This window comes from Orbicella franksi, chromosome 10 (genome assembly GCF_964199315.1).
Source record: "Orbicella franksi chromosome 10, jaOrbFran1.1, whole genome shotgun sequence".
Taxonomy (NCBI): Eukaryota; Metazoa; Cnidaria; class Anthozoa; order Scleractinia; family Merulinidae; genus Orbicella; species Orbicella franksi.
Window position 1 is genome coordinate 12489595 of NC_138154.1, and position 23987 is coordinate 12513581.

Here is a 23987-nt window from a genome sequence, read left to right on the forward strand (position 1 = left end):
TTATCCTAGAAGTTTCCATGGTCGTGCTCTGTAAAACAAGAAGGTGAAATAACCAAACATTCGCTCGTTGTTGATAACGAGAACCGCGGTGGTGTTTTTTTCGTGTTTTTGCTTAGTATTTAACCCTGTCTTCTTTCATGTTCAGCTGTAGAATAGTTCTCGAAACAATAGGCATATTGACCAGACCGGCAGCGGGGGTGACTTTAACCTGTGATCATACCCTCCCTCCCTCTCTACCTCTTAATGCCTCATCGAAGGTTTGGATTCCTCTTATATGCAATCCACATGAACATGTGCCACTGTTAAAGTGACCAGGTTTTCGAACTGTGTCGCCTACGACAGAGCAAGAAATCAAAAGCGTTGTAATCAAAAATAGAGTGTAATTTATCGGAAAACTGGATAAAAATTAAGCGTTGAAAGTGAAAGAATCTTGCAAAATAAATGGAAATACCAATGGTTAATTAAGACAACTTTAGAAGCAACTGACAGCAATAGTGATAGAATTCTGGGATAGCAGAGGGATATTGACTTTGGCTAGAAGGGCCACAGAATATGACCAGATATGAGCGAAGCAATCCTAATTTAAGAAAGTTCCTTTTCACCGGTCTAAGCTAATAAGCTCATTGAAATTACTGATTTTTTGTCGTTTTTTGCTACTTTTAGCCTCTGAAAGGAATCTCACGCACGCTCGTTGTGAATTCCAACCGTGGGACAACTATACCGCGGGCGTGTACAACTTATCAGTGACGATTGTCCACGACGACAAGGCGGATGTGAGAACCAACAATTCACTTCCGGTTTATTATTATTCAAGTCAGGACCTCTCTCTGACAAGTGTTATACCTGACGAAGTTCTTAAGGGAGACCTTCCACAATACGTGACTTTAAATGGCAGCGGCTTCTTTGACTGGGAAGAAACAGTGTGTTATTTTGGTTCCCAAAAAACCAGGGATGTAATTTATATCAATGAAACTCATCTTCAATGCAAAGTAAGTCGCTTTGTTTCGTTTCCATAGTAACGTGAATTATTACCTTTTCGCAGAGTACAACGCCACTAATCCGATTTTTAATGGGCTAAAAGCACAAAAGTCTTGGTCAAATGTAGATGGGACACACTTAAAAATGATATATTATGATCATTAGACACCCCTTTTTATTCCACTCAAGGTTAGCTTTAGGCAAATCTCCCAAGTTTGCCAGTTGTTAATTAAGCGTTTTCAGCATCAAACAGGGGTTGTGAGAACGAGAACGAGAGCGCTTTGACGTGTAAACCAGGTTTTCGTTCTTTAAGATGACAGCTTCGATTTGACACAGCTCATTAAGGTTTTTTAACCGGGTTTCGGAGCCCGTTTGAAGCGGTTTTCAATGTTAAATGTCATGAAACCAAAACCAAAGTAATTACTATGGCCAATCACAACTTTAGGATATCGGTAATCCAGTGAACCAATCAAAGCTCGAAGTGAAAAAAATGTGGCTGACGCGAAGAACGGGAAAACGTGCGAGTCACGATGCTTTTTGTTTTCAATTTAACTTTTCATTGGATGGCTACGTGGTGGGAGATCTTTTAGCCAATCGCCACTACATATATTATTGAGATTATGAGCCGTCAGATTAAAAACAATAGTTTAATCCCCCACTTTATTATAACATATTCTAACTCTCCCCTCCCTCTGGAATCCTTAGGTAGCCGCAGTTAGCTCCTCTACCCGTTTTTCTGTGTCCTTCTCGATGGACGGAGGTCTGGTACAAGTTGGCGACACCAACCTGACGGTGTTTGCGAGTGCACCTAATGTTGACGGGGTGAAGTTCAGTGACACAGCCGGGGAACTTCTGGTTGACTTTGATACAGATGTTGAACTGGTTACCAATGCGGATGAATCGTGCCAACTTTTCTTCACCAGTGCGACCGTTGTCATGTTGGGGGTTGAACCGCACTGCCTCCTCGTAGGCACTCGAGAATTAGTGATAGAGCTAGGATTTGGTGCTAACATTACAACCGGTGACTATTTGGTGTTCAATGATAACGTTTTGAAGGCCCACAGTGAACAGCACAGCAGGTACCTCAATGGTTCATTCCCAGTCAATGCGCCAGATACTCCCTTGAAATCCACGCCGGTAATCACAGGTATGCAGCGGTAATATATCAAATTTAAATACACCAGTAAAGCTCAAAATGTCAATGCAAATATAATGCCACCGTTGATGGGCCAATGTCGATATATTTAAATTCTAACTCGGTTACGAAGCACCACCAGGGAACAAGAAAAGCAATCTAATTTTTCATTCCGCAGCTTCGAGGCGATTTCTTTTGTGTTATTTGCCCACGAATCGGAGCCAAGCTAGAATTCTAACACATCGAAATTGGCCTGTTCTTGGACGGTAGCAGTGAGCTGTGATGCGGTTGTGTTTTATAAATCATAAATGCTACAGCAACATCTGCAACCGAGCACGGGTAGTCATATCAGTAGACAGTCTGAATGACTCCATTCCAAAACCTTCAAAGCTATGTATCAAGGATAACTCTCCCATTTAAGCCGGAATCACTTACGCGTTTGCGTTCAATTGAATTGAAAACAAAGGGACATCCCTTTGACTCCAATTGAAAGGGCAATATTGTAATTTAGGTTACAGTGAGTGTAAAACTGAGATTGGTTTTTGCAGCTATGCAGCAAAACAGAATCACGACTGATTAATTCACTGCTTTCTGATCGCATGTAATTGCTTTCTTTATGGCATTCTCATGTTGACACACACACATACACACACACACAATGTCCCCCTTATATAAGGGTGTGAATTAGGTGAAGAAGGCGTTCAAATTAAAGCTGATCAACTTGCTTACAATAAATCTCAAAGAAAAGATTGTGAACAATTTGCATTTCACAAAATATCGATAGAATGAAACATCTCGGGAGGCTCTAGATCTCTTGTCATATTTTCTTCTCATTAACTAGCCACAACCTTGCCTTTGCTTTCCTTGAAGGTCCTGACACGCTCTCCAGTTGTGGAAATCTCACCTTATCTGGTGTCCAGTCCTTTGGAGGTGGCGGCCGTCCACTCATCTTTGAATGGAAATTGATATCACCTGACAGTGGACAAGACTTCACAGAAATAACAGGCGTCCTCAACGGGCTTGCTTCAAATGCTGATCGTGTTGACCTGCCTGGCACTCTTTTTCAATCTGACAAAGTCTACGTGTTTAAGCTTAAAGTGGTCAACTTTCTGAATCAATCAAGCTTTGAAGAAATTACCCATTCGATCATAAAATCTACCGATCCAGTCCCGGCGTTAACGCTGAGCTCAAGCATTGATCTGAATGAAGGAGAAGTTTTTGTCTCAGAGGGCCTGTCAATCAAAGCAAGTGCAATTGTAAGTACGACAGCAGTAGCTCAATATGGTGGCCATAAATTCATTTTGCTAACAATTGATGTCTTCCTTGTTTAATATTCTACATTTTCCCGTATGCTCCTTCTTTCCTGTTCATCGTCCTCATCATCGAAGCTTGGATGTGTTCTATCCCTGTTATTCAATTCTTAACGGCAATGGTGATTAAACAAACAGTTATTATTATTATTATTATTATTATTATTATTATTGTTGTTGTTGTTGTTATTGTTATTGTTTTTTTGTTTTGTTTTGTTTTGTTTTTTTACGTGGATTACCTGGATTAGAACACTGCTTTCCTTTGACATTTTAAGGTCGGTACACACATGTGTGAGGGGCTCCTGGACACCTTTCTACCAAATTCCACAAGGGGGTTTCATTGATGACTGCCGCTTAAATGCTAGCCACGCGTGTGTGGGCTAATGTTAGAAAGTGAATAATGGCGTGAACTTCTGAATTGGTGTTTTAGGATCTTTTCACATTTTCATCAAAACTTTAGTATATGAATAGTGTTTTTTCTCTTATTATCATTATTATTACCATATTATGATAATAATGAAAGTCTGCCGTTTACGCTAACCGGGCATGTGTCCTCTAATTTTAGAAAGTCGATGATGGCATGAGCTTGTGAATTAGTATTTTAGGATGTCATGATATTTTTATTTTCATAAAAATTTTAGTCTACGATAGTGGAGTGTGTAAAGATTTGCAAATAGGTTTTCTGAGGAGATTTTGATAAAGTTCTTATTATTATTATTATTATTATTATTATTATCATTATTATTATTATCATTATTAATATTATATATTATTATTACTTTTTCCCTTATTATGGTTTTATTATTATTATTATTATCATCATTATTATTATTACCTTCTCCTCTTTTACCTTTCCTTCATCTTCATCTTCTTCTCTACCTTTTTGTCTCCACCTTTTTCTCTTATCGCATGTTTGTGAGATTTTGCACATCTTTTTTTTTTTTCATGAGCTCATGCCAGAGTTTATTGTTAAAACGTTTGTATTTGTTGGATACGAGACCCACTCTATCCTCCTTGCTACTCCACTGTGCCTTTAAAATTTACCTTTCTTTTCCACAGGTCGCTCCTTGTGTGAACAATACTAGGGTTGACTTTTCATGGACTGTTACATGCACTGTTTCAAGCGCTCAACAGAAAGTGCAATCCAGTGCTTTATTCCAGGCCACCAGATACCAGGCCACCGTCAGAATAGCCCAAGGTGTGCTGACTGGTGATGTCACCTGCACATTTAACGCGACAGGAAGTATGAACTTCAATCCTAATGTCAAGAGCACGGTCAGCCAAGACATCAAAGCTCTGCCTAGTCCTCTTGAGCCTGCCATATTTGGAGGTAAGGTTGTAGATGTAGGTTATTGGAGTTTGTAGATGAAATTGCTCTAGTTGATGGGAGAGAAACCATCCACCATTTGCACAGTGGGCTACATCCGTGAAAGTTCGCTAGTTGTTTGCGTCCTGATCAAAACCACATTTTGACGACACTTAAGTGGTTTTAGCTGAAATATCCGCTGTAATTTATATTTTTTCATAAGGTTTTTCTTACTTTCTATCAATTCAAGGATGGATGTCAAAGGGGACCTCTCATACAGTTTTTCGGACTGTTGTGTTTTTTGACAATGTGACAATGAAAGTCAGAGATCAGCTTAGAATAATCAAGGTTTCCACAGTATTTAAATCCATGATTAACCTGCAAACTGAGATATGAAACCAAATTCATTGTCAGCGGGCCACCACTTAAGGCATACGAATGAAATAAGAATGAAATCGTGTATGAACTGAAGATGACACATGACTATTCGGTTGCACTCTTGAATTTCAATTTCGTTTTATTCCAAATGACTATTGAGTACTCTCAACTGTTGTTGCCAACATGGTTTTCGTACAGCTGAACTCCGATCTCAGCCCTTCGTTTCGGAGAATAGCACAATGATGAAGTTTTCCCAAACGACTGTTTTCTGAACTTTTCAGGTGATCGACAGATAGGCCGCGGTAGTGGTGCTATCACATTGGACGCCGTGAGTCTTACAAGGGATCCCGACCAAACCACTGATCCTTATGTATGCCAGTGGCGCTGTGAAGTCGAGAGCGGTGGTACTGGATTCTGTTATTCTGTTGAGGAAAAAGGGAAGTTGATATTTGACTCGATCTCTGGGTGTGATACGACAGTACAGAGTAGTCAGTTCGAAGCCGGGAAATCCTACAAAATCATGTACGTATGGAAAAAAAGAACGAAATGATCAATTAGTAACACTTCTTTTAACATTTGACCTTTAATCTTCAATCTTCTTCTGACGTACAAATATTTGAATTCCACCACCCAGACTACATTTGGGAATTGTGAAAAAAGGTTTTACTCCGTGGTCCTGAGCCTTTCAAAAGCTGTTCTCCCGTCTCTTGCCGACATTTTGACGTGTCAACTGTCTCTCCACGACGTTTTTACCTCCAAGAAATCTCGAGCTCATAACATTAATTGCTGATAATAATAATAATAATCCGCTGGCCAACGTTCAGGTAAATGCGCAATCTGATCGGCTAAACCAAAGTGGTCTAATGATTGACAGACTGCCCAGTAAGCTGTTTAATCTTTTCAAATATGGCATAACCTTAGCGTTTTCATCAAGTGTCAAATTAAAAATATATATATATTTCACTGCTGATTGATAGGTCAGTGGGTTATGCCAAAACCTTTAAACCTTTCGCCACGGGGGAGCACGTTTGTGCTTGTGACGTTGCTGTTTGGCTCAAATCTGGCCGATTTTGATGAAATTTTCACAGCAAAGTGATCTTGTAAAGATCTACTCAAAGCATAAAATTGTGACCCCCCCCCCCCCTCCACCCCTTCCCCCTTACATGATAAAGTTCACCACCCATGGAAGTTTTGGAAGATTTTTTCTACTATAATCATGCAGTCTCTAGTGCATTTGTATTTGAGAGTTGTAAAACAAGGTAAAGTTTACCTAATGTGTCAAACGATTTTCGTTTGCTCCTGTCAAACCATCGTTTGTCAAAGCTATCACTTCATTAGTGGTTGTTGATGCGATTGCGGAAATACGTAGATCAATAGTTTCAAATGGTATAGCATACATGGGTATAGGGGATCTATTAATTAAATTGGAAAAAAAAGGCCTGGCAATTTAGGGCTAAAAGGGTTAAACGGCTCCCTCCAGTCCCTTCCCCCGTGCCACGTAACAAGAGCGATCTTTATGAAATATTACTATTCCAGTGCGTTCAGCGTCGTTGATTATAAGACGACAGAAAGATTCTGGGGTTTCTGGTTAAGCAATAAATCCTTACTAGACCTTGGCTTTCTACTGGCCAAGTTCTTGAAGAACTTTTAAATCGAACTAACAATAAATCATTTTTAATAGTGTGGATGTAAGTAAGGGTTCCAGATCTGCCTCGGCGTCTATAATCTTCACTGTAGTCGAGGGTGCCCCACCTGAAGTATGGGTAGATCGAGCATTCTTGAAGGTCAAGGCAAGTGACAGAGTTCAACTGGTTGGATTTTACAAAACCAGCAATCAGCCTAACAAGGTGGAGTGGGCCTGCTCACAAGAACAAGGTGAATCCATAGCCATTTTTATCATCTAAATTACAGAGCTTTTGTCCCAAAACGTTTGTCAGCTAGGCTTCAAAAAGTCAGGATTGCTGGTGCATCGAAGCATTACACATACTCCTTGTAATAACTCTGTACAATTAACGCTGGGAGGGCTAATATCCAGGTTATTATATTTCGCCACAGTAAATCCTTTTTCGGGTCACGTGGTACGTCGTCGAAATGAGGTAACCGTGAGGTCCTGAGAGAACGCCGTAGAGGCATTAGAAAAGACTGTGGCCATGCTGGCATTAGAAGAAATGATGCCGGCCTGTTTTGTACGTTGTCCAGAGGCGTGAAGTTTTCCTAGATTGATATGGCTTTCACTTTAGAGATGAGATAATGGCTTGCGATTCCATCTACTCTGAATCGACGACTACCTTAATTAAGTAAATCAAGGCTTCCCACATTCTAAGAAGCACCCAAAACTGGCATACACATTTGAGGCTTCAAAACTCAGCGCATTTCCCACTTTTCCGTTGTTGCCAGTCGTTTCTTAATGTTTCTTTTAATTTCTTTAAATAGGTTTCTCCTTTGTGGACTTAACGAGCTTTAACATACTCACAGAGTATCATGCCAACGAGGAGTCATTTGTTCAAATGATTCTTCCCGCGAAGCTTTTGAGGGCTGGGTCCAAGTATCGATTCACGTTAACAGTTGATGACGGAAGTAAGGAGGGTGTGGCATCTATTGTGGTTGAAGTAAGAACTGGGCCTACTTCCGGCTCGTTCTCTGTTGAACCGACTTCCGTGAAAGCGCTGGATACCGTCACTATGACAGGTGAGTTCTCGGTACTTGTGGTATAACGACAAGGGTCTCTTGACAAGGATGAGAGCATTAAGATTGGTTGAGTAACTGTGAAGCAAAAACAATGATTTTGATCAAATACGATAGTTTTGGAACAGGTTTGATTATTTATCAGCGGAAAAAAAGCCTTCTCTTCTATATAGTGCATAAGAAAGGGGGCACTTCTAAAAGAGCTAAATAAACAGTTAACGCGTCCGGCCCTATACGAGGATGTTTTGGCAGGTGACTTGACTCGCCCAAGTGCACCTGACAAACAGATTCAATTCCCGCCATATTCACTTGCGAAGGATGGTGTGGCAGCGTGGACAGCTTGTGATTTCTAAAAAATTAACTCTGCCGCTGTATCTCGTTTTCTTATTAAGTTAATATGTAAGAAATAGAAAAAAATATACCGTGTTTCTATCGAGTTTAGTATAAATCTACTAGCGTTCTATCACGAATGCTGTTCTCTGATTGGCTACGCTACTCACTATCTATTCTGTTGTAGATAGTGAGTAGCGTAGCAGTGTGCCCTTGTTAACAAAATGACGGCCGCTTCTTGGCGTTTTCTAAGTGTCTGTGAAGAGGATTTAGATAAAGTTTTGAACGACCAGTAGATTTATACTAAAACAATTAAATTATTCGCCCTCAATTTCTATGCTTGATAGTTGACTCAGGCTGGGCGCGCCCTATTCAACTATCACGCGATAAAAATCTCGAGCTCATAATCTAATTGTTAAATAGAAACACGGCTTTAATCCAATCAGCGCGAGTACTTGCTTTGGGTTATTTTCAAAAAAGTTTTATTTTGTAAAAATACGGGATTTTCACCCCAAAAGGAAAAACGTCGCTAAAAAAAATGATAACATTGTGTTATGTCTTCGCTTTTAAACGAATATCTTCATAGTAAGTAGATAAGTGAAGCTTACTTGTTTATTTATCAATAACTAAATTATACAAATGCTTGATAAATTATCTATCGGCTAGAACAATAATTAACATACATCATATACATAAATTTACATACTAATATAACGATCAGATATGCAGATCACCGAACATAAAACTAATCATTTTGGTACTGTAGGCACATTTTATACAAGAACCAAGGAGTCTGGTCATATCTTTAGCACCACTTTCATCACAATTCATCAAAATCCCCCATGTTAGTGTCTTTACTAGAATTATTTACTTTATAACTTGCAGCAAAGCAGTGGATTACCGACTCAGACGCCGGTCCTCTTCGATATGCCTTCGGTGAACTCGTCGGCAAACATGTCTGCGAGACGTATCGAGCTCCGTCATCAGACCCAGAGACGCAAGAGATAGTGAGCCAAGGATCTGGTCCAAACAACATCCTACAACTGTGCGTCGTTGTCATCGACAAATTTGATTCGTTTGCCATAGCGACCGTCAATATCACCTCCAGCCCACCGGATGCCGCTGACCTGACGCCAGATGCACTAGACAACCTGTTCGACAGTGCCATTGGAGATAAGTTGCAGAGCGGAGACGCGGACGCGGCCACAAGCGCGTTGATCGCCATTACAGACACTGTTCTTGGATCTAATGACACCTCGGGTGAGTCGTGAGATAGGTTTGCTAAACCAAAATTGCTGCTGTCACAAAGCAGCCCCAACGTCCTCTAATCTGATAATGAGCTAGCCAATAGGAATTCAAGAAGGAAAAGACAACGGATCAAAACCGCATTTGATTAAATTACACGATTTGAATCCTGAAAAATACAGTGCGAATACAACTTAAGAGCGTTAAAATCGGCCTGTTAAAAACTGGAGGTCTAAATTGGGGGTTTGAAAACATAACAATCGCCGGTCATTATGGATTTGTGTTTGAGAAAATCTAGGGTAGGGAAATCACAGGATTACCGTCACGTCATCGTTTTCGAAAAGGTCTTCTTCAAAATGTTTTCCGTCCACACTAAAACACACAGCCGGCGTTTTCAAATTCTTCCGCCTTGTAGAGTGATTTTAAAAAACTCCGTTTTCGAGACAGATTAGTGTGGACGGTAGGCCTAATCACAGAAATAAAGCTACGGGCCTAAGTCACTGGTAATGACTTTATTTATGTGTCACAACTGAAACAAAGTCGAGAGTGAAGCCTTTCACAAATTGGGGACAAGTTTATCGTTCGCTGTCCATCTCATCCTAACCCCATCCAGCTGTCACTATTTTATTTTTGTTTTATATAAATAATCTCATTGGAGTTTTTCTTCTGCATGCAGGACATTTTGCTTGAGCTTTCCTCTAACTCTTGTAAATCTCAATTTGCAGCTGAGTTGAAGGCTAACATCTCGCAAAAAGCGCAAGAAACTATTCTCAATATCCTGGGCTCGACAACGATCGATGGAGGTAGCGCTGCCCCGCTGTTAACGGCTATAGTTAAGACTGATGCGACAGCTGCGGAAAACAGGTAAACTATATGATACAAGCTTTGGTAATGCAAGCCCCGGTGGTTTCTCCCAAAAGAATTGGGTGGGGGTGTGTGACCCGCTACCCAAACCCCTTACCCAATTATGACCAAAATCTGCCATTTTCCCTGGCCTATTTATGACCTGACCAAAACTTCGATACGCTATTTAACAGCGTTGCAGCTGGCACAGTTGCCCTAAACACAATTTATGAAGGGCTTTTATTGATGGGCTTATCGATAATGATGGAAGTGTGGCTTCTGCTAAAAAATCATACTTAATTCAAGAATAGAGTGCAAAAATCATACACTATTTGTGACCAAAAAATGGCCAAAATCGATACTCTATTTAAAACCAAAACGGCTGAAAACCCATACCCTTTGGGGCTGCACATACCTATATAGCCCACATAAGGGAGTACCCCCAGGTTGCGAGCGTGGATCAAAGAAAAAAAATTGAGTCTCCGACTAGGGTTGCCCCCATTCGTCACCTTCCACATGCGTACTTAATTGCATAGTGATGCAAGTTTAAGGTTTCGTATATATTCATAGCTAAACTACGAGATAACCCTATTGTCTTTCCGAAAGTCGTAGCTACAATAAGCTCAAGTTTTCTTTCGTACACAACAAAGACAGCACGTTTATGCAACCAAGATGGTGACGCTGCGAAGACAACATCGGTGCTGGAAACCCTAATTTATATTCTACTAGATAATGTTATGTATCTCTTACTCGTTCTATTCAGCACATCTATCGGTGTTAGGTTTAACATGTTAAGATAGCGCTGAGTTCCAAATAGTCCACTTTCTCCCGACAAAACAAAACCATTAAACTTGGTCATTTCAGTATATTAGGGACCTTTAGATTGGATTACGAGTTCGAGATTGAGTACGAGCACGATTTTCGAATTTCAAACCAGTGACGTTTCTAGAGCCCTCGCTCTTCATGTTGGTTTTAGGTAGAGAGGGTAACTCATGGGATTAGATGGGTATGTGATTTGATGACGTGAAACCTGCAAACTAGGATTGAAAAGTCATATTCGTACTCAAATCTAAAGTCCCCTATTGTGTTGCACATAACGGCTACGATATGACTGAAATGATTTGTGAATAGCCATTGATCTGCTAACACATTGTTTCGCGATGTTCTCGTTGCCTGCGTCTTCGAGGTTTCCGTTAACTCACTATTTTCATTCCTCCTGAAAGAACAAGCATTTCGTTTGCACTATAAAGAAAGTTGGAGGTGACAAGCGGCATGGGTAGTTTTATCATCACGCTTGTCTGTCCGTCTGTCTCGCTGGCTCTCTTTCTTTCTGTCTGTCTGTTTGTCTGTCCGTCTTTTGTCCATTTGTCTATCTGTCATGTTTGACTATGGACCTCCCGGACGAACATTAGATCAAAAAGTTGGTTGGATACTCTTGAACTCTGCTTTAGGAAAATAACAATCCCTATCTCGATCATTAAAGCACTTTGTCGTTTTTTTTTGTTTTTTTTTTTCACTTCAGTTCTGGCATGGCGCAAGCGGCTGTAAAGATTCTCAAGGGATTCGAGGACACACCGCTGACCAATGACAAGGCAGAGGACTTGATGGAATGGATGGGCGACCTTGCTGGCGAGTCTCTGCAAAACGATACCAGTTTGAAAGAGGTAAGGGTTTCCTTTAGAAAACCTAATGGCTGTAAGTCACATTTCAGCCTTATTAGTTAATTTGCAACTTACTGAACTGCAGCGTAAATTTCTTTCCACTGTTGTAGAGCAATCATAGAGCCGCTTACAAATGGAGTAATAAATTGATCAGGCGGGCGACGAACTCGACAGAAAAAAGCTGTTGACTTTGGCAAGCTCGTGAAAATATATAGGGTGTTTAATTTTCCCTGAAAAAGAACGAGTATTGAAACATCTTTGCCTATTTAAACGCCATTATGGCGGCACCTCGACTCACCAAAAGTCGAAGACATAACTTCAAGCAAGATCAATCTTCGTCCGACTAGCCGCTTGATTAGCTCTATACGCTTGTTCAAAGCGTGTCACCTTCAACTCCTGTCTAATGAACTTTACTATTCAATCTTTACAGACCGTGAAGGAATTCTTTGACGCAATGGCGGATAACTTGGACGAAGGGCTTTACCTTGGGGATCCCCCTCGGGAAGTTTCCAGTGACGGTTTGGGTTCGATAAAGGTGCAGTACACCACCTTGGAAAGTACAGTAGCCATCAGCAGCAAGGAAGGTGCATCAACACTTGACCCCGGCTCGTCGCTAACGGACCAGTTTAAGGGACCCAGAAAATGCGGACAAGGAAGAACTTGCAGTGGAGTGATTCTAGAGCTCATTCAATACGATAACAATTTGATTACAGAGAACGAAAACCAAAGGAATCATGACGTGGAAGTGGATGACTCGCAGGTATGGTATCTGTGTTTCCTACTTAGCACATTAGAGAGAAAAAAAAGAGACGTCTTAAGCGTCCAAGGGCATGTTCCCTTGGAATGATCTGGTTCAGGGCACTCGGATCATGGTGCATCGAAGAAGCCGATGAATTCTTGACCAGAGCAGGTTCATCGATTCCTTTGATGTACCATAATTTGAGTGATGTTGGATCAGTGATCGTGATCCAGAGCGCATCCCTAGAAGGAGACATTCTGGTTTCACAAGAATGATGCGGTCAGAAGCATTAGAAGCACCCACAGATAGGACGTTTGTCTATCTTATACTACCTGTCGGCATTCCTGCTACCATAACCCACCGCTGGTTGTTCCACGTTAATTAAAAGATAAAAACGCTATCAAACAAGATGAATAAACGTTGAGCTCAATTTATTCTAAGGTTGGCTTTAACTGGCTTTTATACCGACGGATGGTGGGGTGGAATGAGGTGGGGTACTTCGAAAGTCGATGCAATGAACCCGTGTGGTTTAATCAAGTCCAAAGCTTGCCTTTATTGATCATTTAGCTTTCTGCACGCAGTGCAGACCTCTAATGCCAGCGTCAATCGCAGCTTTCTTGAATCTCACGGAAAGAATTTGTCACATGACCCTTTCCCGTTGTTTCCACTTTACAGGTCATAGGAATTGAGCTCAAAGATCCAGTTACGAAGGAGCCGCTTGAAGTTACAGGCCTGTCAAATCCACTAAAAATCACGTTCAACAATGTTCCTCCTCCGCCGGACGGTAAGGAACTTGGCTGCAACTTCTTTGAAACCCAGATAAAAGTTTGGGTAAAAACTGGTCTGACGGCGGTAGACAACGGAGACAACACGTTGGTTTGTGAATCATCACATGCAACATTCTTCGCTCCGTCGCATGATGTGGTGAACAACGCCAGTACCGCTGCCCCGACAACCCCTGCTGTGGAAGGTATGGATAGTTGTCTATGCGTCATCGAAGATCGCGCCCTAAGTAGAAGCCAGGACAAGTTATGAACATCATAATTTGGATGTGTAATTGACTAGGCTCTGATAGTAAATCAGAAAACCTAAAAAGGATGTTCAAATTAATTACAGTAAAATGTAAAAGAGTGGGTGGGATTTATCTACTGTGAAACACGACAGAGCTCTCATGACCTCCCTATAAAATGTTCGGTCGTGCACATAGATCGAATTAGAATTTGGAGTGTTGGTTTTCCAAAGGGATGAAAACCGGAGCAAAAAAAAAAAAGAGCAGAGGCGAGAACCAACAAAACACTCGACACCATTACAACTTGGGGTCTAGTATTCGCACCCAGGTCGCATTCATGGGAGGTGAGCGCTATCACCACTGCGCCGCCCGTGCTTTGACTAAAATCCGTTTCAACGGCTGTTTGCTCATTACATATTACTAATCTCCGATCTCAAGGAAAACATCTGGAAGTTTTTTTTTTTTTTTTATCTCATACTGAAGACTGTAGCATGCAATTAACAATATAGGTGGAACAATCTTGCAACAATTTATTGATAACTTTTCACGAGTGAACGCGAGTATTAAAAAAAAAATTGATCTGCAACCAGCGACCAAACGCAATCATCACTTAAATTATTTAATCTGAAGATCAATCTCGCCGGGCCAACACACGGGACAAATTGAGACTTCAGAAATCATAAGAGTAAACTGTTATATGTCCAAAAAGGCAATTAGGCCATTTCCGAGTTACCTCGTGCCGGCCTCTGATTTAAAACGAGTCTTCGTGCAAAACCTTTCCTATGAAAATAAGTTTGACTCTGTATGAAAATGAATCCGTAGGCGGAACACATTTCCATATGAATGGTTTCGCACGAAGACATATTTTAAAACAGAGGCAAAAGACAACACAGAAATGGCCTAATACCCCTGCCCGAGCTCTGGCCCAGACCGCTCGCCGTGGAAGTTCAACATGTTGATTATCAAGACCTTCCAGGCTGTGTCCGCGGTTCTCGCAACGGTGAATTTTAACCACACCTTAATTCCATTTTTCCGCAGCAACGCCAACAGAAAAGGACGAAAAGGACATGACAGGAGCCATCGTAGGAGGTGTTATAGGCGGCCTTGTTTTGATCCTCGTTGTCGTTCTTGGTGTCTGGTACTGCACTACACAGAAGAAGAAGAAGTCAGGCAGGATCTCTCCAGAGGACCCTCTGGAGCCTGCACCAGTGGATTAAAGGAGTACGTCATGGTTTTCGCATCTTGAAGAGTTTAGCCTAAATTTTTCAAGTTCGTCATTTGCAACCCGTGTCAATCTTCTCCATCCTTAACCATCCTTGTTCTTTTATGGTTTATTATTATCTCGTTGGCGTTTTGCAGTCTTAGTAAACTATTATGTTGAGGTAATTTTGCACGGCCAAAATAACTCAAAAACACCGTGGCTGAGCTCCTTTCTAAATATCGCAGCGCATGAACAGGGAGAGAAGGGCTGCTTATACTGTTAATGCGAGTTTTTTAACAAAATCTTTGTAGTAAAGTTACAGTAAGATAGGATATCAAAAAGCATAGACTCTTAATAAATGGTGCCTAAATTTGAATAACAATACTTTATACAACCTAAGCCTCATGTTGATGTTTCCAGACAAAGGATTTTTCACACAGATGTGAGGCCTGGGCAGTGTAAGTGTTGTTATTCAAATATCGGCGCCATTTATGCAAATGCATTTTGGTTCGCCTGCACACGTCTTTGTTCCACTATGGCCAATCATATTACGTGCCTTGTACAACTGACTTATTGGTAATGTCTAACCAAACATAGTCTTCCAAATTCTGACACGGGCGAGGCAAGTTCTGTCTTTAGTATCCTCTTCTCCTTTAGAGCGGATTTCAATTGAGCGTCCTCGTAAACCAAAACCAAACCCATTACTTACCAATTAGACTACTCACTCAATCTCAAACCGTAGTAAAACCAAAGCGATTGCCTAATTACTTTCGACACTCAATTCAAAACCGCCCTATGCCAAAAACAAATCGGAGAAAAGATTTGATTTACCTAAATTTCAAAATTTAAGGTTAGTAAATGATACCCCTGAAAGCCTTCTCAGCAACGGAGAACTCCTATGTGTGAACAAAAAAAGAATTAAGCTACCTTAAGCTGATAGTTTATATAAGCCCTTGTTTCGCCAAGGATATTTATCCATAGAGACGCTATTATGGTCACTTGTTATTGTAACTGCGTTATATGAGGTTAGTTTTTTTGATGAACAAGCAAGTGTTAAGCGAATTATCTATCCACGAAGTGTGCATGCTTAATGAGTGTTTGTCGCAATTCCACAAGGGGCCCTGCAGCATAGGTTGCGTGGCTAACTGTCTAAGTGGTACAGCAAATAAGATTATACCGAGTGTCGGCATGATAGTTTAATTCGTGTCTCTTAGACCTGTTGCTTGATAACGCGCAATCAATTTTTTCAAGTAATTTCACAATTAGGAAAAAGAAATATTTGTTTTAAATAATATGTTCGTACAATAGAAAAATGACAGAAGAATAGTGTGGGGAAACTCAAGATTTACTGGGGTTGTATTTGCCAATTGACCCCCCGAGGGGGTACTCTACAAAATTCAATACGTGCGGGGATGCTTCGCCCCAAGCTCCAACCCCTTATCCTTTTGTATACCACTTTGACAGAAAACGTACCCCTTTTATATACCTGAAGCCTGAAAAAGGTACCCCTCTCGGGGGGAGCTTCCCCGTATAAGCCATTATAGGGGATATCCCCGGGAAACTGACCCCTTTAAGGTATCTTCTCCTTCACTTTTTATATAGAATCCCCCCTCTCCCAACCCCCTCTCCCCAAAATCAAAACTAGTCCAGCCCATTTTAGGGCTTCAGACCGTTGAAATACGTAACTTATAAGAACGCTAGCTGTGTATAGCATCAGGTGTAAGTATCACAAAATATCACAGCTGAAAATTTAAACATGGCATATGCACAATAATTAATGGTTTCCTACATCAGGACATCCATCTACCAAAACGCACCAGAGAACGTTTCCAGATAACTAAAGTAATTAACAACCGCTCTTAAACTATTACTACCTATAGTAATAAGTTAATTGCTTGAACAAAATATAGTCAGTTCAGTGAGATAAGATAAACCTGAAAGGATTGGATTGGTTGCGGGAAAGCTTCAGAATACTTCATAACTCAGCCTCTGTTTTATATAACTTTGCCCGTCTCACATGCACATGCTAGGCGTCCAGCGGTCATACTTCCGCCAGAGTTAAAAGCCTGATGTTTTCCAAAGTTTGTGGCTGGTGAGATTTGGCAGTGATAGTTTTGGCGGGAATTGCGCAGGCGCAATGCGTTTGCCTGCTGTGACGTGGCATAATAGTCAGATAGGACTATTGGCTGGGTTGATTGGAAATATCCTCCGTGTTTTAAGCAGTAATTTGAAGTTTTTACTGTTTGGCGATTGCTGGTTTGATGTGTGTTATAACAAAGAATTTTTTTCACTGATTTTCTTTGCTGATGTTGTGAGAAAAGGAATTGGAAGATTATAGATCGTGAAATTATTGATCTTGCAATGCAACCATTTTTCGTTCACCCCCATACAGATCTTTACAACAAAGTGTTCACAATTCAGTCGCTTAGGATGATTACACCTCGTGTGTTTTATATTAACACTGTAATAAGTTATTTAATGCTGTTTCGTGTGTTGTAAAAAAATGAATAAAGTTGAGTAAAAACCAGTTAAACAGTTTATTTTTATTCCCAGTCAAATGCCATCAATTATTTTAGATGAGAAATTGCTCACAAAAGTCATACGCGACCTACAAATTTGATGCGATGAACACTGTATTTCAGCATACTACCACTACATGGCATATATATATCTATATTTTTTGAGAAATAGGCTTGCACTCAACGAGAGTTAATTCTTTACTTGCTTAGCATGCGAGCATGCTCTACTGTTTTGATTTCTCAGTTAAGGTATGGGGGGAGGGGGGTTGGGGTTGTTTTAACCTCTCTTCTGGATTTTCGTTTTGTTTTAACACAAAGAAATAAATTTACATAGATTAGATAGCCCTGAGCTTGCTTTACAACGTGGTACCATTTTTGTTAATTATGGCGTCATGTGCTGTCAAATGACGTCATTTGACCCGCCAGCTTGGATTTCACTATTTTCTTACAAAGTCAAGAAATAACGGTAATTAATACAAAATCAAGCCAGGATGCTTAAAAATGTAGAAAACGGCGGTTCCAAACGGCATTATTCTTTGTTTCGTCATTATTCGTGGGGAGGGAGGCGCGGTGGCCTCATGGTTAGTGCGCTCGGCTCCGGAGCGAGCGATCCGGGTTCGAGCCCTGACGGGGGACATTATGTTGTGTTCTTGGGCAATACACTTAACTCTCACGGTGCCTCTCTCCACCCAGGTGTATGCTGGGGGGTAACCTTACGGGGGAGTAGAAATACTCCTAGTCGCTTCATGCTACTGAAACCGGGATAAACTCCGACCTGATGAACCACTTGGCTTGTATGCAGAATTTACCTTACCTTTACCTATTGGCCCTGTTCTGTTTTTATTCTGCTTAAAAACCAAGTAGCATAATTTTGATGCGAGGAGCATAATTTAGAGAAACGAGCATAATTAATTCGGGGATGATTTCCAAACATTTTGAGCAGTGCTAGGAGCATAATATGCAAGTTTTACAAGTACAATCGACAAAAGCCTAGCACTATGACTAACATATCTTCACAGGGAGTACCTTGGGAATAAGGCCTGTATGGGGGAGAAACTCTTTTATCTTTCACCCTCTCTTGGCTATTTTTAATATAAACAGACTGTTTAAGAGCCTTTCTATTTGTCAACCCAAAAATAAGAACGAGAGGAGCGAGCGCGGATCGCGGCGCGCGAGGAGATGAGGGCATGGAGTGCGCTCGAAAATGTCCTTCCTGCACGCGACATCACATTGCGCTTCTACTTTCATTCTAACTACGTGGTCAGTCGCGATTCCTTTAGCGAGTTCAACTTCCAAGAAAAATAGGAAAAAGGAGAGGCTGTGAATAGCCTCATTTACATCGAAAATTGATTGTCTTGGATCACATAAGTTTGCAATTAAACCCAGAATTTAGCTAATCGCGTCCATTGTACGGTCGCAGAGGATGGCTACGTACGTATGTGCCACGTGCAAAGGCGTTGAACTCGTGTTCTTTTGGCTGTGGTCTTTCCGTAGAACTTCGGTTCCCCCATCATGTTAATCACGAATATAAAAGGCTAAACCAAACTTGAGTCTAGGCAAGGCTGATTGACATTATGTTTGGAGTTCTGCGGTTTGTTTGCTGTTAGAATGACAGATTACCAGCTCATCAAATTAACTCCGAGCATGAAAAGTTAACTCTTATTGTCCAATGTCAGCAGGTGCCAAGCAGGTGGCCAACCAATTGATAAATATTGGTATACACCCCACGTGCAATAAGCCACAGGTAAATTTAGGATACAAATTAGCATTGGACCCTGCCGTCACTCAATGTATCTTTTCATCGCTCGTTTTTAAAACAACAAGTGCAATTTCATTTTTTTTTTTTTTAACCGATGTTATTATCGCGAACATGAACCTTCTTCTTTGGTTAATACAATCTTTCCTTTTGTCCCTGGCCATATTCATTTTGCTCGGTGAAGAACTAGATTTCGACCATAAACAAGGAGGTCTACTGTGCGAGAGAGCGATTCCTGTGGCTGGTGAAACCGTACAGCAATACCCCTACATTTTACGGTGCTGCAAGTTGGAAAAGTTTTCAAGGTGGCAAATTCCATTTGGCCTACTTGCTGTCGGACAGACTAGTTTCGTGCTCGTGATTTTCAGTCTTCGACGCCACCGGAAATCTCCTGGGCTTCTTTTACCTGTTTTGTGTATCATCTTCTGGGTACTAACAGTAATTCTATTGTTAACGAAACTCGCCGCTCATTTCTCACCAGAGCATGAAACAGCTGCGAATGCTAGTTATATAGGTGTGCTTTGTACTTCCGTGTGGATTGTACTGACGGCCGTTTTAGCGGTTGGTTTTCAAAGGATATTTCACGTCGTTGGTAATTTAACCGCAAACTCCGATAATCGCGGGGATCTGAGAAGCGGAGTCTATTTCTGCTCGCCTGAAGAGGACAAAGTTCTGCGGGAGAGTATGAGTGCAAATATACCTTGCGCTCTAATAGCATTAATTGTAGCATACTTTGTTTCAAGTTGCTATACGCTTTGCCTTGTTCTAGCTCACGGCGAAGTTGAGCAAACTGAAGAAAAAGACGTAAAGCCAAAGAGAAACAAGAGATTACAAAGATGTCAAAAGCGCGGGGATTATGAGAACGATAGTTTTGACGCAGGAGGGGAGGGTGAGGTTCATCCCAAGACGACAGCAGATCTAGAGGTGACGCTTACGTCGCGGAGTTGTATCCGAGACTTCAACAAGAACACAGTTAGTGTGGGATCCGTGGAGGAAAGTGAAGATGAGTCGTTCGTGTTTGGTTGGCGACTGTGAAGATAGCATAATCTGCTCACTACATTGACTGTTTTCTTTATAATATTATGGGTGACAAATTGTTCCTTAGTTTTGGCGCTAAATTCTATTGTAAATTTATAATTTCACATGTGAAATTACAAAATTGCCATGGCAACGTTTGGCGCGAAATTCCTCTTTAGAAGTCAAAAGCCCACAATTGTAAGCGTTATTTGTCACCCACGATATTAAAAGGTACTCAAATGGTGACGAGTGAAACTAGGAAATAATCTCACGCGCGCATTGTCAACACTCTTACAATTTCCCGAGCCTTTACCCATATAAACAATAAGATAGTGCTCTGCTTGCATTGAAATGAAAACCTCTAAGATTTTAGAGTAGGAGGGAAAGAGATACATTGCCTAAATTTCAACTTTGCAGTATTCATCGCGACCAAGTTATGGAAAAACAATGTTATGAAAATTACAGAACTTGGTACGGGTCTGCCATATTGGTGTCACTTTGGAAAACCAACATGGCGGCCAAACAAGTCTGAGAGTAGAAAAACAGATTTTGTTCCCAACGGCAGGAATTTGGTTGTCATTTTTAATCCCAGAGGATTCAAACAGGCAAAAATGTTAATTGCTGAATTATGCTGTTACATTTCATATCGATTTGAAATGGATTGGCCAATTCCAGAACTTTCTCGCATTTATACACTAACTTTGAGAAACAACACTACCACTCTTCCATCTCCAAATTGATGTTTCAATACTGGTATCTAACGAAGGGCTCATTAATGAACAAGTTCATGCCATTTTCTTGGCATATAACCAGGTATGGCCTGTTAAAAACACCCTTAAGTGGTTTCAAGTCTCCTTTTCTTGTTTTCCATGAAAAACGTCTGAAGTGATTAAACATTAATTTGATAGCATTTGATCGAAAAAGATTTGCTAAAGCAAAGACACGCAAAAATTACTGAAAGATTTAATACTCGACGTTTCGGAGTCATCATGACGCCATCGTCAAGAGGAAATAAGTATTGAATTTCTTGTACTTATTTTCTCTTGACAATGGCGTTGTCTGCGAAACGTCAAGTAGTAAATCTTTAAGTAATTCTTGCTTGTTTTTCATAGCATTAACTGATAAATCAATAGTGGTTAGATTGATCCATGAAAGTACAGTCAGACCACACATACACCATGAACAGTGTTAACCTAAAATGACCACTTTACCAGCGTCGCGAATTCGTTAGGTTTATTCTCAGCTCTACGCTAATTACTTTCTGAACGTTCATTGCACGTATGAATGCTCTTCATTATACGTGCAGTTAGCTACTGTTTTAAACAAATTTCACGTGGCTTGCTTCACAAACGGTTCAAACTTTGCACTGAAATAACCGAGCAAGCGAGGAAAATGAAAGTAGAGTACTTCAGCAGCAAGAAATACAAAGAGTGAACTATACAGACGTTTATAACAAAAACTACTGAATTAAAGCCGAAGACGCGGCAATTTAAACAAAGAATTCTATTTTAACGGTCTGTCGATAAAAAACTATATCTTTACAAATAGCTATCTTAAAGGTGCTCTCTCTGTGAACTTTTTTTCAAGGCAGTGAGTTAAATATCGAAAATTGTTTTTCTTTTACTGAACATTGCAAATAGGAAATAACGTCTTCCGAACGGTAAACGCTGTTGAGGGACGACGAAAAAGGACCTACTCTTTAAGGAATCGCACAATGAAGAGAAAACGTGAACTAATTTGTTAACAATGATATTTGTATTCTTACAAAATTGGTTTTGTCTAACCAGCCACGCAAAACATCAGCATGATCGTATGCGATGTCGGCAGATCTTCGGATCACCCGAAGAGTTTTCGACTTTTGATAGCCAATCACAGAAAGACTTGTTGCTTAGCAACGAAAACACTTAACGCTGAGCAATTTTGACCGAACAAGCTTCTTGTCACCATACAAATAGCTGACTAGGGAAGAACTGAATTCTAGAGACGAATGTTTTCAGAAATAATTCTCGTCTGTAACACCTCGTTTCTGTCCAAATAAATTCTCGAAACTGCACAGCAATTCCTAACAAAACTGGGTAAATTAGCGAAATACATCACCATTTCAGGGCGCTTACAGCTAAAAACGTCTTTTTCCCCATAGTAACATAGCTATCGGTATACAATATTTAGAAGCAGGCTAAATAATTTTTGTATAATACACTGAATTCGACTTGGAACGACTCGTATCTCCCACTCCGCTCGACTCAGACTTCTCGCCTATGGAGCGGGTTGCACTGCAGCACGGGATACCAACGCTGTAAAATTTTCACAATTTTAATATGACGTTAAATGGTCACTCTGCCAACGACTGCAGACGTCAATTATCGTATCACATTGACGCTACAAACTTCCTCTGCTTCTTGGGACATTTCAACGCTGTTTACACGAAGCCAGATTGTCCCTTTGTCTTAAGAGATCATTACTTTCGCTTCGCACAGGTACAATGTCCATAACACACCATTTCTCGAGGCTGGGATGCAACTTGCACGGCGACAAAACAAGACTTAACAGGCGACTGATCGAAGTAAATCCTGCATCTTTCTCTGCCTCTCAGTTTTCGTCGGTCGAGAAAAGGTAGTCGCATTTTTCTATACACGTTTGAATGAACAAAATAAAGTACATCTGTGTCGACATCTCCAGGCGGATAAAATCCGGGCGGATGATGGTCGGGAATAAAACCAGAGACAAGTTCCTCGACTCCATGAGATTGTCCTTGGAATACTCCGTCACGCTGCAAGAAAATATGGCAAAAAGTGACTCTTGAATCCATCCCAGTACTGAAAAGTGACCAATCCCTAAATTCTCCCTATCCTTCACAACAAGAAATTCATGTTTACAATCATTGAAATGTAACATTTGGTTCTCTCGGAGGTAGCAACACTTTTTTGATTTACATTTCATATTACTATGGCAAATTTAAATCTATAAAATGAACGCCACTTTAAAAATTCACTTTAATTTACATCGTGATCGTTAATTTCTTGTCATGTGATTTATTCCGCAAAGTTCTAAAATCTGTGTAACGTATAAGAAATTTCAAAACTTTTAAAGCAGTTTTCTCTGTTTGGCACAAGCCATAGTTTTGCTTGCTTATTTGCTTATTTATGTATTTATGTGTTTATGTGTTTATGTGTTTATGTGTTTGTTTGTTTGTTTGTTTGTTTGTTTGTTTGTTTGTTTGTTTGAATAGTATGAATTTGCCGGTCAAATTTGAGTGCTATAAATGTGCAAAACTGTAACCTCGTATGCAGACATTAATTTTGACTTGGAAGTCTTAATCAGCCTCCTGTTAACACGTATTACAGAATGCTTCGTACCGGTTAAGATGAAACATGATTCGTTTGACAACAGCAAGGTTGTGTGGTGGTATGTCGTGTAGAAGCTGCTTTAATCGAGCTAAACGACTGTTGGCATCAACATGAACTGCAAAAGAACAAGAAAAACACGATACAATGTTGCCATCAGGGCCGAAGCTAGTGATAAGCGAGCCGAGGCACTAGCCTCGGTAAACATTTGGAATTATTTATTTAAAGTTACTGTAAAGAAAATACAATCAATATGAAAAAAGCGTTTTTTTCTTCTGATATTGCCTCAATAAGAAGTTTCATCTAGCTACGGGTTATGTTCAATTTAAATCAACGTCATGTCTGTCCGGCGCGAACCGACTGTCAAGAAAGTTGGCACAACCGCGCCAAGTTGACATAAAGGCGCGGGAAAATAGCATGCGCAGAGCTCGGTATCACAAAAAAAGACGGGAAAATATCCACTAAATAAAGAAGCGAGAGGCAAAAGCTGCATATGACTGGTGTGTGGCCGCAAAACAGTTCTATCTAGCA

General features: G+C 40.6%; 3 protein-coding genes across 4 annotated transcripts in view; 2 read left to right on the forward strand and 1 right to left on the reverse strand.

Moving 5' to 3' along the window:
- LOC145499454 (uncharacterized) overlaps positions 1-17247 on the forward strand; it is a 29908-nt gene extending 12661 nt beyond the window's left edge. The window contains exons 9-21 of the mRNA XM_081478970.1: positions 664-989; positions 1684-2125; positions 2984-3369; positions 4483-4753; positions 5389-5629; positions 6789-6982; positions 7541-7795; positions 9008-9382; positions 10093-10231; positions 11733-11874; positions 12302-12631; positions 13286-13580; positions 14658-17247. Coding sequence (XP_081335096.1) covers positions 664-989; positions 1684-2125; positions 2984-3369; positions 4483-4753; positions 5389-5629; positions 6789-6982; positions 7541-7795; positions 9008-9382; positions 10093-10231; positions 11733-11874; positions 12302-12631; positions 13286-13580; positions 14658-14836 — 3575 coding nt within the window. The 3' untranslated portion in view covers positions 14837-17247. The remainder of the gene's footprint in view (positions 1-663; positions 990-1683; positions 2126-2983; positions 3370-4482; positions 4754-5388; positions 5630-6788; positions 6983-7540; positions 7796-9007; positions 9383-10092; positions 10232-11732; positions 11875-12301; positions 12632-13285; positions 13581-14657) is intronic.
- A 1593-nt stretch (positions 17248-18840) lies between these two features.
- Positions 18841-21436, forward strand: LOC145501291 (uncharacterized). Its single transcript, XM_081480778.1, has one exon. It carries the CDS (start codon positions 19009-19011, stop codon positions 20128-20130), a length of 1122 nt encoding a protein of 373 aa, XP_081336904.1. The 5' UTR covers positions 18841-19008; the 3' UTR covers positions 20131-21436.
- Positions 21437-22414: 978 nt separating this feature from the next.
- LOC145501290 (rho GTPase-activating protein 5-like) overlaps positions 22415-23987 on the reverse strand; it is a 21186-nt gene continuing 19613 nt past the window's right edge. For both annotated transcript variants that reach the window (XM_081480777.1, XM_081480776.1), the window contains exons 18-19: positions 23469-23574; positions 22415-22882 (exon numbers count right to left, since the gene is read on the reverse strand). In XM_081480777.1, coding sequence (XP_081336903.1) covers positions 22702-22882; positions 23469-23574 — 287 coding nt within the window. In that variant the 3' untranslated portion in view covers positions 22415-22701. The remainder of the gene's footprint in view (positions 22883-23468; positions 23575-23987) is intronic.

What these genes read in the sequence shown, in the direction of transcription:
- LOC145501291 (XM_081480778.1), top strand. Translation starts at nt 19,009, where the DNA reads ATGTCAGCAGGTGCCAAGCAGGTGGCCAACCAATTGATAAATATTGGT.